Source organism: Lepidochelys kempii, chromosome 9 (genome assembly GCF_965140265.1).
Source record: "Lepidochelys kempii isolate rLepKem1 chromosome 9, rLepKem1.hap2, whole genome shotgun sequence".
Lineage (NCBI taxonomy): Eukaryota > Metazoa > Chordata > Testudines > Cheloniidae > Lepidochelys > Lepidochelys kempii.
This window is the reverse complement of record NC_133264.1, coordinates 8,007,680-8,021,218: the sequence shown is the minus strand read 5'-3', so window position 1 is coordinate 8,021,218 and position 13,539 is coordinate 8,007,680. Positions and strand designations below refer to the sequence as shown.

Below are 13,539 nucleotides of genomic sequence, written 5' to 3'. Positions count from 1 at the left end.
TTGTGGTCAGCCAGGGGCTCGGCCACACCTCACCTTGGTGCCAGCAGTCAGCCCGGCCTGCGGGAGTGGAGCAGATTTGGTGGAGGAGTCGCACAGAGAAACGCTCTTCTGTCCCTGCTGAGAGTTGGCTTCAAAGGTGCAGGCCAGCGAGCCACTCTCAGGTGCTATGTCCCTGGAGCCAGTGGACTCGCTGCTGGTGGAGCCATGGGAGAGCAGGCCCTGGCTCCGGTCTGTGCTGATGGAGCAGTGAGTGAGCACATACTGCTCCTGGATGTAGGAGGCCTGGTAAATCCTCTTCCAGATGTCAGAAACAGGATCCACACCTGCCAAGGAGAGACACAAGCAGCAACCCTATTCTACTGGAGAAAGAGACGCTCCCCCTCACCCCAGACCCCGCCTTTATAGCCCTCTGACCCTGCCTGGCAGGGACTCATCTTTTGGCCAGCTCTCTCCAAACAAGAGGGGTGGGTGCTGCAAAGTCTGGAGGGCTACGTACACAGCACCAACACAGCGAGAGCAGGCAGTAAGTGACCAAACGGGTAAGGGGTCAGTATTCTGCCTCTGCAGCTCCTCTGTGAATGAACGTCCATCTCATGGCCAAGCTCCCCAGGCACAGCCAGCCCCACTCCCACACTAAGTTGTCACTCACTGCTCCACTCACTCTTCTCAGACTCCTCGACGGCCCCAGCAGAAAACTCCAGGGAAATCTCACGGGAAATCTCCTGCAGGGCTTGACTGATGTCCTGGCTCTCGCCAGCTGGATACGGGTGAGCCACGTCCGGGCTAAATGCCTCATCCTGGGACTGGAAGGCTGACCCCACAGAGCCCCGCGAAAGGCTTCTGCACACCCGTTCTCTACCCTGGCAAAACAAGAGGACAAGGTAGTTGTCACAGCCACAGAAAGAGGCTCTCCTGTTGGCATCAGATCACGGGCAGGGAAGAAATACACCAGCATGTGAGTTTCCTTGCCACAGGGCCCAGCCATCCGGGGCTCCAGCAGCAACCTTCCTCACCACAGCGCCTGATGCTTTGCAGCTACTGTCCAATCCCCACTGGTGAGCATGGCCCAGTGGAAAACCCTCACCCCCGCTACACAGAGGGTTCTTACTGTCTTCTTGTCCCGGAAGCTGGCGATGTTGTAGAGGGTACAATAGCTGATGAGCCGGTCTCCTGGGTACAAGGCTGCAATTTCATTGGGTGACAGCAAAGCCTCCATGGTGTCAGGCACATACCAATCTATGGTGATGTCACTCACGGCGGGCTCAATTGCCTTCTTCAGAGACTTTATCAGCTGAAGAGGGGGCAGAAACCAGACCCATCAGCCCTCAGAGGCTCACAGCCTCCCCACCTATATGTTCCACTGCCATACGCACTCCAGGGGGCTCCAGCCCTTTGAATTACCAACCAGTTGTTGGTCCCGAGAAGCAGATGACAGACACTGAACGCTGAGCCGCTCAGAGCACAGACTGGGCCTCCCAGACACTGCAAGTGGCTCTGGGTCACAAGATGGCACAGAAACACTGATAGCAGGAACCAAGCTGGAGTAGGGGATGAGGGTAGATCTGGGGCTACAGGGGCGCTGTTAAATGCTGGTGGCCAATGCCTTGCTGAACACTGGCAGAGGGCTGGCTCGATGGATCCTAGGGGAGTGAGCAAAGCCTGTTCTTGGCACTAAAATATCTTTCAAAGTCATTCAGGGTGGGAAGGACCTTAATTCTTCTCCCTCTACATTTACTCTCTCAGAGCTCCCATTGCACTGAGTTCCCTCCCACCGACGGGAGATGGATGCAGCTCACTCCAGAGCCCAGGGTTACCACTCTGAGCACCAGCCTAGGTACTGGGGCCCCAAGAGCAGAAACGAGGCCCTACACCCCTAGGGACTGAGTGACAAAGGGTGGGGGAATGGTGGAAGGATGGCCATGTGGTTAAGACACAGGTGGGACTCGGGACAGCTGGGTTTAATTTTTGGCTCTGCCACTCATTCTGCATGATCTTGGGCAAGTCACCCAGGCCCAGATCCTCAAATCCTCGGAGCCTTGATTTCAATGGAAGCTAGGAGCCTATACCACCACTTCCTTTGTCTGTTCAGGTTGTAAGCTGTTTGGGGCAGGGACCATCTCTCAGTGTGTTCGCAGTTTATTAACCTAGCGTCTTAGCCACTGGCCATGGCACGTCACTATGTGTCTGAGCAGTGCCCAGCACAACGGAACCCATCGCAGCCAGAGCCATGTAGATGGGCATTCCCAGCAGGTGTACAGTGTAGCCATGCTGCCTAGATCAAAGTGGTGCGCTCTGTGTTGGAGACCCCTGGTCCCTGCCATGAGCCACACGCCACAAGCTGTGTGACATGCCAAGTCCCCTGGTCTGTCTGCAGGCTGGGCCCTGCAGGCTGCACCTGTGGGTGCTCTATGTAGGCCACCCCTCTGTAACAGAAAGAGGGCAGCTGAAACCAGTGTCGTTCTATGCCCATTAGGTATGGTGGGTGAGCTTTAGGCATCCTTGGTTAATAGAGACCTCAGTGCTTTCACCCCCACAACTGAGTCCAAAATATTGGTGCAGAGGGAGGACGCTTACCTTTGGCTGCAGCCTCTCCTCAGGGCTCAGAAACTCAGCCCGACCTTTGCTCACTTTGGCCAGGCCTCTCAGGAGCCTCCGGCAGGCTCCAGAGCCCAGGCCAAAGCTGAAACACCTGCAGGAATAAGCAGAACTGCTTAAAAGCAACCTTGAGGCCTATTCTGAGACCCACCTGGCCTAGATGGGGATGGCTCTAGCCTGAAAGGAGGAGGCACTGAGCCACCCCACTTGGGCTGGGATATTTGTAGGTTTTCTAGGACTAGGTCTGCACTGGGGTCTTTGGCACAGAATGCTCAGAGACCTCTCTCCTGGAGTTTGAGGTTAGAGCTGGTCGGAAATGTTCCATTGAAAAGTTTTTGATGCAAAATGACATTGTTGTCAAAATCAAAACAATTAGACATACGGTGTTTGTAGTACTGGCCCCGGGATGAGAGGATAAGGCAGGTGAGGTAATACCTTTGTAGAACCATGTCAATTTAAAACAAAAACTCAAAACAAAGAACATTTTGAATTTTAATTTTGAAATTTTGGGGCTTTTTTTAAAAAAATTTCATTTGTATATTTGTATTATTCTTTATAACACTTTGTGACATGCCCATAGCAATAATGCATAATATGCACCTCTGCTATAGACCTGCCATACTATGACATAATACAATATAGTTACAATATTTTATTATTTTATTTTATTTTTAAAATCATTAGAGGGCAGCTGCTACTTAGTACAGATTGAAACATCGCATCTTGTTTTCTAGATCTGAGTCTCCTGTTTGTGTTTTCATTAAACAGTCTGACAGGCTGACATTTGAAGTAACGTACAAATAATAAAAACGACATGAAGATTACAATTAAAAATCAAGGTAACATTTCAAAATCCCCAAACAAAAATTTGAAATTCTGGAACAAACATTTTCCAGGTCCAAAAGTTTTTCCGAAATTCTGTTTCGTGAGAAATTCATGAGAACAAAAACAAATTTCAGAATGTCAAAATTTCCTGTGAAATGGGAATTCTGAGTTTGGAGCGCTGTGTGTGTGTGTGTGTGTGTGTGTGTGTGTGAGTTATTCTCTCAGGAGTGAACTTTGGTATAACCAGGGCCAGGGCCGTCCCTAGGGAGGTGCGGGGTCAGCAACAACCCCCTCCTTTCTGCCCCAGGCCCTGCCCCCACTCCACCCCTTTCCCCAAACCCTGCCCCGCCTCTTCCCGCCCCTGCCCTGCCTCTTTCCGCCTTCTGCCCCCTCCCCCAAGTGACGCTGGGAGCCAGTGGGGCGGGCTGGGGTTGCTCCTGCCGCTTCTCACCCGTGAGTGCAAGCCTGACCCCCGCTGCCGTCACCAGGCCTCCCACTATCCCCGCAGGCCAGCCTGGCCCCTGCACCCTAACCCCACCCACCCTGGGCCGGCCTACTGCCCCCCCGCACAACACGCACACAGAGCCATCCCTAGGGTACAGCGGTTCGGGCCGGCCGCCACAGGTCCCCCAAAGAGCGGGCCCCAGGGTGGCCACCCCGATTCGCCATACACTAGGGACGGCTCTGACTAGGGCTTAAATTCAGCTGGAGCTGTCCAGAGCAGAGCTCCGGTAAATATTTTCAAACCCATGGGACTGAAGCGCCAAGCCATGGCGCACCCTGCAGGGCTTCAGCCCTGAGCCCCCCTTGCCCCACAGCTGAAGCACAGAGCCCTGGGAGGTTTCATAGGGAGCCCCGAGGGTGGGGGGAAGATTGGGAGGGGCTCAGGGAAATACCCTAAGAGAATTTAAGCCCTGGGTATAACAGTACCAATGCAGGGCCCTCTGCTCATCCCCTCTGGCACCAGGGGCTGCAGGCTAGTTCCCCATCCCCTCAGCCATCCTTCCCACAGCAGAAAGATTCTTGTCCTGTCCCTCCCCTGGGTTTGTTTCCCTCCCCCCACAACCATACACAAACACACACACACTCCATACCTGACGGTGCTGGCCTGCCTCCGAATCAGCTCAATGATCTTGCCTGCATTGCTGACACTGGCATCTGTGAAGATGAAGAGCTGGCGCGGGTAACCACGGTGAAGAGGCTGCCCCAGGATCCAGGTCAGAGCAGCCAGAAGGTTGGTCCCACGCATATCGGCCTGGAGCTTCTGTATGTACTCACAGGCCAGTCTGAGGTTCTCCTGCTGACACAAACAGTGTGGATTACAGGGGCACCCGAAGCCCACAGAATCACCTCCAAATTCTCACTCTTCTCCCCTCCTGTCTATAATCCCACCGCACTACGGTCATGTTGAAGCAAGGAGTCTGATACCGAGCGCCGATCTGCTGGCAAGCGCCGCTCACACCATGGGAGCAGCTAACTTTCAATCACAGGAGCCAGATAAAAAGACTTAAGTCAGGGGTAGGCAACCTATGGCACGTGTGCCAAAGGTGGCACACGAGCTGATTTTCAGTGGCACTCACATTGCCTGGGTCCTGGCCACCGGTCCAGGGGGGGTCTGCATTTTAATTTAATTTTAAATGAAACTTCTTAAACATTTTAAAAACCTTATTTACTTTACATGCAACAATCGTTTAGTTATATATTATAGACTTATCGAAAGAGACCTTCTAAAAACAGTAAAATATATTACTGGCATGCAAAACCTTAAATTAGAGTGAATAAATGAAGACTCAGCACACCACTTCTGAAAGGTTGCCAGCCCCTGACTTAGGCGTTAAAGAAGCTCATGATGAGAGTGCACCAAGCAGCCATGGCCCATGAAGAGTCAGGGACGTGGATCAGGGGGCGTTGACTATTGGAGGGGTTGGTCATGGGGGGCCAACATGAGGTGGGGAAGTGTGGTGAAGGCTTCAGACTGGGATGAGTGAGGGAGACTGGTGCCTGGGGACCCTTGAGCCAGGTTGTGATGGCATCTGGGTTATGAGAGACAGGAATCCTCACATGCACCACACTCACATTGCTGCAGGGCTTGCTTGCTGGGAAGAGGGGTTTGATGTGGGAGCCAAATCCAGCAATGTTCAGCAAGGTGCCAGAAGGGAGGCTCTTCACTGCCACCAACAAGGCCTCCTGGGAAGAAACGAAATATAACACATATGGCAGGTGAGGCCAGTGATGATGGGGAGAGCGGAGAGTGAGGCTGATCAGCTGTAAGCGGGACACACCCTGTCCATGAAAATGCACCTCTCCTTACCAAGGAGATCCACCAGGCTGCAGAACCATCTTCCAGGGGAAGGGCTGAGAGCCCCACTGCTGGGAACGTTCATGACTGGACTGGACAAAGCCTTGGTGCATGGGCTAGAGAGAACACTCCTGCATTGCCTCTGTGGGTCCATTCGATTTCTGACATCTCTCAACAAACATGGCCTCTGGGACCCCTCCCTCTGTGGCACAAGGCTGGAGCACCTCTCTGCGGAGTCACTTCCTGGTACTGGCACTCACTGGGTAACTGAGCCAAGTCACTTCCCTCCTCCTCAGTCTCAGATGCCCCCCTTGCCTTTCTGGGTCAGTTGAATAAGGATGCTCCATGCATAAGGGCCAGTGTGGAAGGAGGTGTTGGGTTGGGGAAGAAGCACACAGATGTGTGGCTGAGGCTGGACTCACTGGGGGGAAGGAGGCCGGAGGCAATGTGACAGGGGGGAGCAGCAGCAAGAAGCTGAGGTGTGAAGGGCCTTGAAAGGGAGGACAAGAAGCTTGGATTTGATGCAGTGGAGAAGGGGAGCCACTGGAAGGCTGTGGGGGGGTGCTGGGATCAGAGGGTCAGGCAATGACAATGATCCTAGGATGTGGGTGTATTTCTGGTTAAAGCCTACAGGGCATATCTTCAGCTGCTTAAGTGCCCTGCTTCTTCACAGGCTACTTCAGCCATTGAATTACTGTGGAGCTATGGACTGATGGAGCTGATCTGCCCCTATATATTTACACACACGTTCGATACAGGCCAAGGAGTCCAGGATGTCCCGGACAAGGCGATCACATCCTGTTCCTGTTTCAGCCCCTCTCCCCGGATGGGATAGCTGCGTTTTCCCATGACGAATCTCAGTGTATTTACAGCCCATTTTTCTAATCTCTTTAGGTTTCTTTGTATCGTCTTCCTGCCCTCACTGGTGCTTGTATCACCTCTTCAGTTAGTCTCACCTGTGAACTTCCTTAACATGCTTTCGGATCATTACATGAAAACGATGAAGAGGATTAATTAGTTCATGTTTACACTGTACCTTAAATACGTGAAACGCTATGCAAATGCTAAGTACCACTATTAGAGAGACAAGGTGGGGGAGGTAATATCTTTTATTGGACCCACTTCTGTTGGTGAGAGCTCTGTGTAAGCTCAAAAGCGTCTCTCTCTCACCAACAGAAATTAGTCCAATAAAAGATATTACCTCACCCACCTTGTCTCTCAAATATCCTGGGACCGACAAAGCTACAACACCACTGCCTACAAGTAACACTATTAACAAGTTAACTCAGACAGGTCCTGGCAACAATCCCTACAGTCCCCACTAGAAACCTCCTCACAGCTCTACCCATTGCCATTTGCCAGTCTCTCAGTTTTCAACCCAGGTACCAGTGTGCCTATCCAAGCCAATCAGAATGAATGTTTCAAGCACCATTTCATGGGGCACAATCAAATGTTTTCTTTCCTAAAGTCTCTCTCAGTAAAAACTGCCATGTTCCTTTCATTCACTGATTCTACTGTTCTGTTAGAAAGAGCAATCAAATTTGCTTGACGTGATTTATTCTGTACAGCCCCTTATTGCTCATGGTCCTCTTACTCTATAAACAGCATTCTCAGAGTATCCATCCCATTATTCTAGAAGGGACATACAGGACAGTAATTGTCAGGATCATTCTCTGTCAGTTTTTAACGACTGGTACCACATTTATTTTTCTCCAGTCCTCTCATATCTTTCCAGTTCTCCAAGACTTTATAGAAACAGTTCAGCAATCAAATGGATTTGTCAGTTTATTCCCCTAATGCCCTGGGGTCTGGGCCATCCAGACTAGCTAATCTTTATATGGTCACATTTTCCAAGTATTCCCTCACCTGGTTTTATCAATAGGTCTTCACTATTCCCTAGGCAGCAAATCCAGCCTGAACAGCTGGGCTGTGGAGATGTGTAGGGAAAGTGTGAAGGAGTATTTCCTTCGGCTGCAGAGAAGCTGGGGAGCCATTCTGCAAAGACCTTTCAGCTCAGTTGCTGCAGTAGCCTATGCAGGGCATTCACACAGCCTCACCCCCACAGGAGGAAGGAGATGAGAGGATCCACACAGTGGCAGATCCACTGGTCCCACCTCCAGCTCATCCACATCTCCCTCCCCACCCCTCTGCAGTACAGAGGACTTCACTCACCTACTGCAGGTCCTCTGCCCCTAAACCTGTTCATACTGTACAAAGTCATATTGGTTCCATGGCCCAGGGGCTCTCAGAGGAGGGAGATGGATTTGGCCTGCGTGTCCCAAACCTCTTTGCTTTATTAATTTAAGTCAATTTTTTTTTGAGCAGCTCAGAACCTCAAACATCTGAGTCAGCACTGATGTCATCCCCTCCTCATTTTCTAATGTCTCTATCCTTCCCTTCCCCCAACCGTTTCTTTAAAAGCCCTTCTTATTAACAGCCTCAATCTGCTTTGTCTTTTCCCTGCAGCATGGACTGACCCTGCACATTGTTCAGCTACCTCCTCCCCTCTCTGTTTCTAATACAGATCAGTCTGTGATGTCTGTCTGTCTTCCTTCCATTCTAATCTCTAAAGTCTCTCCGCATTGGCCAAAGTATTTTCAGAAGTAACTAAGGAGTCTTGCCCCTCCAGGATATCATGTCCCTCCCCGCAACCCCAAGCAAAAGCATGAGAAGAGAGATGAGACTTACACCCTGCCCAGATGGTCAGCAGACTCAGGCTCTGGTGGACTCAGTGAGAAAGCAAATTGCAGTCTGTCTCCTCCAAAGCAAATGGCATGACCTGGCCCCTCCCCACAACATTCAAATCCAGGGATTGTTAGCAAGTCCCTCAGTTGACCTCAAATGCAGCAGCACAGGGAACAGAGGTAGCCAGCCTGCCTGTTAAGTAGCTGATCAACCAAGGGGATTAACACAGTCTCTGTGCCATCAGGCCCCACTGAGAAGGAGGAAAGGAATCTTGAGGGCTCAGGGCGACCTAATGTTTCCTCCCTCTCACCTCACCCCCTAATGGGAAGATTCGAGACACATCAGTGATTCACCCTGAGGACTTGGAGCCATCCTGGCCACTGCTTGTTCCTGGCTTTCTTCCCCTAGGTGCATCTTATGCCGCCTGTCCCCAAGCTGGGCCCTTTTCCCCCTGACCTTGATCCTGATGATGTTGGGGCCACTCATGCTGCCGCTCTGGTCGATGAGGAAGAGGATTTCCCGGGTGACCGTCTGGAGGTCAGTAGGCACACTGCCCACCTCAGGGCAGAAGTTCAGCATCAGGACCGGGTTGTGGAAGATGTCTTTGTGGAATCGCTTCTGAACGAAGGCCACCTGTGAGCACGAGAGAGAGATGGGAGTGGGGTGGGATCCTCAAGCCTCACATCCCCCTTCCACAGGCACTTCCCCTTGAGCCTCACACATCCTCGCCCAGGACAGCTGTTTCCTCCGAGTCTCAGACTTCTCCCAGACCTTCTCCCATCCCAGTCCTCTAACTGGCTGGGACACCTCCCCCTCCAGGACCACCCTGCTGAAGACCCTCCAAGGCTGGTCACCTGTCTCTCCCGATCACTGTCCTTCTTGGCGATTCGCACGTAATCCCGACGACTCCTGATGTGTGCCTCATACTCCTGGTAAGTCATGGCACCTTCCTCAATGACCAGGTGAGGGCAATGGGGCTCTGGACAAAAGGACAAACATCAGAGAAGTCAGTAGCTCCCATCCTATGGCCCTGGGACACTTCCTGGTGCTCCTCAGAACTTAGAGTCATGAGGACCCAGCAATTGGGAAGTGAGGTGCTGGGAGGGGAGCTGGGCCCTCTCCCTTTTGAAGTGGGCTGCAGAACAGAATGGGCCCCTGACACAGTCTTCTAGGACTGGTGAATGGAAAAAGCCTCTGAAATACTAAATATGACTCCATGTAAGAGAATTGGGGTTTACTCCACTGGCAGCACCCCCGGCTAGGAGAGGCAGAGAATTAAACAGTGGAGAGCTTCCCCATGCTTAGCATGCCTGCTCCCTTCTCCACAGCACCACCAGCTGGAAGAGTCTTGAACTGTAGTAACCAGGAGCTTCCCACAGCTAGCGCTCCTGCTAGGAGAGGCCTTGAGCTCCCAGAGTCAGTGCCTCCTGAATTTTCCCTGCAGTGCTTCCTTTACCCTAACTGTGGACTCCAAGTTAAAAACATGCTCCCAGTGTAATGTTGGTTCACTTGTTCCTCTTACCACAGGGGTACAAGATAATCTCCAAACTCCTGTCACATTGGTGACCCTCTGCCAAGGTAACACAAATGGTGGAGGCAGAGTTGGCATAGGGATTTGCATCAGCCCGTAGGGCATGTGATGGGCTCTCCAAGCCTGCAGGGCAGAGGAAGAATAAGAAGCAGAAGTTACAGTTACTAAGGGGCTTAGGGAGATAGGGGTAAGGCCCATGATTTGTTGTTTTTAAAGGTACTCAGGCATTGCTGCACTCAGTGTTGTAACACCTAACCAATTTAGGAGCCTAAATTTCATTTTCAAAAGGCATTCAGGAGACAAAATCACATTGACTGTTGATGGGATTTAGGCACCTATATCAGGTAGATGTCGCAACATTGATGCACAGAAACGCCTAAATACCTTTAAAAATCTGGGCCTAAATCATCTAGTCTCAGCTCTGGATCATCATTGTGGCTTTTATATCCAGACATCATCCCAAGGCACTTAGGGTATGTCAACCCTGTGATGGCGAGTCTCAGCACCTGGGTATACAGACTCGGGCTTGAGCTACGGTGCTAAAAATAGCAGCATAGCATAGATGTTGCCACTTGGGCTGGAGCTCAGGCTCTAAGACCCATCCCCCTTGCTAGGTTTCGGAGACCAAGCTCCAGCCCAGTGGGAACGTCTACACTGCTGTTTTTAGTACCATAGCAGTGAGCCTGAGTCTGCAGACCGCAGCTGAGAATTGTTGCTGCAGATTTTTTTTTTTGCAGGGCAAACATAATCTAGGTCCCTGTTGCATCAGCTGGGTGCCTTTTTTATTTTTTTGAATATTTGTGGCCTGTTATGCCAATTCTTTCTCTCCCCTAGACCCTGCTGTTCCTCCTCCGCAGAAGACTTACAGAGATATCTGGAGTAACTGCAAATAGATAATAATTACATCCAAAATCTATGCTAAAAGAACACTAAGGTTGCGAAGTCAAGCACTGAAAAGTTAGGAAGTGTCAGAACTCAGGTTGCCTTTGCAATCTGAATTCAGCCCCCTTGTGCACATGCATTATGATACAATCTTTAATTGCATGATCACATATGATTTTTTCCACAGGACCTCTGCCTCATTGAGTAAATGAGAAATTATTCAATATTTTTTATCCCACCATTCAGTGATTTGCCCCATACCTTATTTACTCCATACCATTCAAACCCTGCCCTGAATTCAAAACTGCTCATTCTCTCCTGAGAGTTTTTATGATGCTCTCACCTTTGTATCTGAGGGCTGCACAATCTTTCTTTAATTTATCTTCACAACACACCTGTGGGAATAGGTGCTATTATCATGCTCATTCTACAGATGGGGAATTGAGGCACAGAACAATTAAGGCTAAAATTGTCAAGTGTCCACTACTTTGGGGGGCCCAATGTGAGACACCTATGGCCTGATTTTCCAGAGTACCAGGAATTTATATGTTCAAAGCACAGCACAGCTCCAACAGTCTGCAGCTGCCATTCTGAGCACTCTACACATCTGGCCATAGATGTCTCACGCTGGGCATCCAGAAAAGGAGCAACACACAATTAGTGGCCAACCATGAACATTTTGGTTTAAGTGACTTTCCCAGAATCACCTAGGAACTCAGGGGCAGAGGCAGGGATAGAATCCAGTTCTCCAGGGAGACATTCAGTTGCCTTAACCATGAGACCATCCTTTCTCATCCTGCAGTCCCCTGCCTCATCCACTACTCAACTTCCTACTTCTGCAACAAACGAGGCAGGGGTCCGACAGACTACAGCCAACCCTGATTCATTCCCAAAGCACTGTCCATTCTGTGGCAGTGAATGACGCTGTAGTATGTGATCATGTGATTAAAGACTGTACCACAATGCATATGCAAAAGAGGCCAAATTAAGGCTGCATTTTTGGTCTGGACAAACAATGTATTTTCCCCTAATCTCACTCTTGGAAACAGGCAAACCATTTCAGCAGAAATGTTTCAGAACAACTCAGGCTGAGGCAGACATCTGGTATGGAAAATTTCAGCCCAAATACTTAAAGTCTGGCAAAGTTATAAGCAACTGAAAACAGGGTCTTATAATGGAAAGTTTATGCAACCTTAACTCCAGGGCACACTACCAGCTCTGCTAAAATAAAACAGATCCACACCATGAGAGGGAGGCGGGGTCTGTCAAACTGAAATGGACAGAATTTTCTCATTTACTAGCCTCCAACACACACACACACACACTCAGGCACATTCATACTTGGGGGTTATCATAGAATATCAGGGTTGGAAGGGACCTCAGGAGGTATCTAGTCCAACCCCCTGCCCAGAGCAGGACCAATCCCCAACTAAATCATCCCAGCCAGGGCTTTGTCAAGCCTGACCTTAAAAACCTCTAAGGAAGGAGATTCCACCACCTCCCTAGGTAACGCATCCCAGTGCTTCACCACCCTCCTAGTGAAAAAGTTTTTCCTAATATCCAACCTAAATCTCCCCCACTGCAACTTGAGACCATTACTCCTTGTCCTGTCCTCTTCCACCACTGAGAACAGTCTAGATCCATCCTCTTTGGATCCACCTTTCAGGTAGTTAAAAGCAGCTATCAAATGCTCCCTCATTCTTCTCTTCCATAGACTAAACAATCCCAGTTCCCTCAGCCTCTCCTCATAACTCATGTGTTCCAGTCCCCTAATCATTTTTGTTGCCCTTCGCTGGACTCTCTCCAATTTCTCCACATCCTTCTTGTAGTGTGGGGCCCAAAACTGGACACAGTACTCCAGATGAGGCCTCACCAGTGTCGAATAGAGGGGAAGGATCACGTCCCTCGATCTGCTGGCAATGCCCCTTCTTATACTCCCCCAAATGCCATTGGCCTTCTTGGCAACAAGGGCACACTGTTGACTCATATCCAGCTTCTCGTCCACTGTCACCCCTAGGTCCTTCTCTGCAGAAATGTTTTGTTTGGATAACATCATTATGCAAGGCCCTGAAAATCTGGTATTGCTTGGCAGAGGGGCAAAATTATCCTTCCCCCTCAGGACTTCCCATCAGCCTCCTTTCACTGTCACACATAGACTCATAGACTTTAAGGCCAAAAGGGACCATTGTGATCACTTAGTCTGACCTCCTGCACATTGCTGGCCACAGAACCTCACCCTCCCAATCCTGTACTCAGAGGTATGCGCAGGAATAAAAATTTGACCACTTTTGGAGGGGCACGTTCTATCTCTCCCTGCCCCCAATGTCCCTGGAACTGGAGAAGCTGGCTCTCTCCTCGAGGAGCTGGCTCTCCCCACCTTAACCCTAGAGTAGTTCTGTGCCCCTGCTGATTATTCGGGGCACATGTGCCCCTGCTTGCCCCCTCTTGTGCACGCCCCTGTCTATACTAGACCCATAACCTCTGTCTGAATTACTGAAGTCTCAAATCATGATTTAAAGACTTCAAGTTACAGAGAATCCACCATTTACTCTAGTTCAAATCAGCAAGTGACCCATGCCCTACACTACAAAGGAAGGCAAAAAAAAACCCCAAGGTCTCTGCCAATCTGACCTGGGGGAAAATTCCTTTGCAGCCATAAATCTGCCAATCAGTTTGAACTTGAGCATGTGGGCAAGATCCACCAGCCAGACACCTGGGAAAG

At 50.3% G+C, this 13,539-nt stretch overlaps 1 protein-coding gene across 2 annotated transcripts in view; it reads right to left on the bottom strand.

Moving 5' to 3' along the window:
* Positions 1-13,539, bottom strand: part of VWA5B2 (von Willebrand factor A domain containing 5B2) — a 45,729-nt gene that overhangs the window by 10,393 nt on the left and 21,797 nt on the right. Inside the window, exons 6-14 of one of the 2 annotated variants that reach the window (XM_073359199.1) lie at positions 9,927-10,058; positions 9,259-9,383; positions 8,861-9,037; positions 5,497-5,607; positions 4,515-4,717; positions 2,575-2,689; positions 1,109-1,291; positions 662-860; positions 34-323 (exon numbers count right to left, since the gene is read on the bottom strand). In XM_073359199.1, coding sequence (XP_073215300.1) covers positions 34-323; positions 662-860; positions 1,109-1,291; positions 2,575-2,689; positions 4,515-4,717; positions 5,497-5,607; positions 8,861-9,037; positions 9,259-9,383; positions 9,927-10,058 — 1,535 coding nt within the window. Of the gene's footprint in view, positions 1-33; positions 324-649; positions 861-1,108; positions 1,292-2,574; positions 2,690-4,514; positions 4,718-5,496; positions 5,608-8,860; positions 9,038-9,258; positions 9,384-9,926; positions 10,059-13,539 lie in introns of both variants that reach the window. The other variant, XM_073359198.1, reaches the window with a different exon arrangement.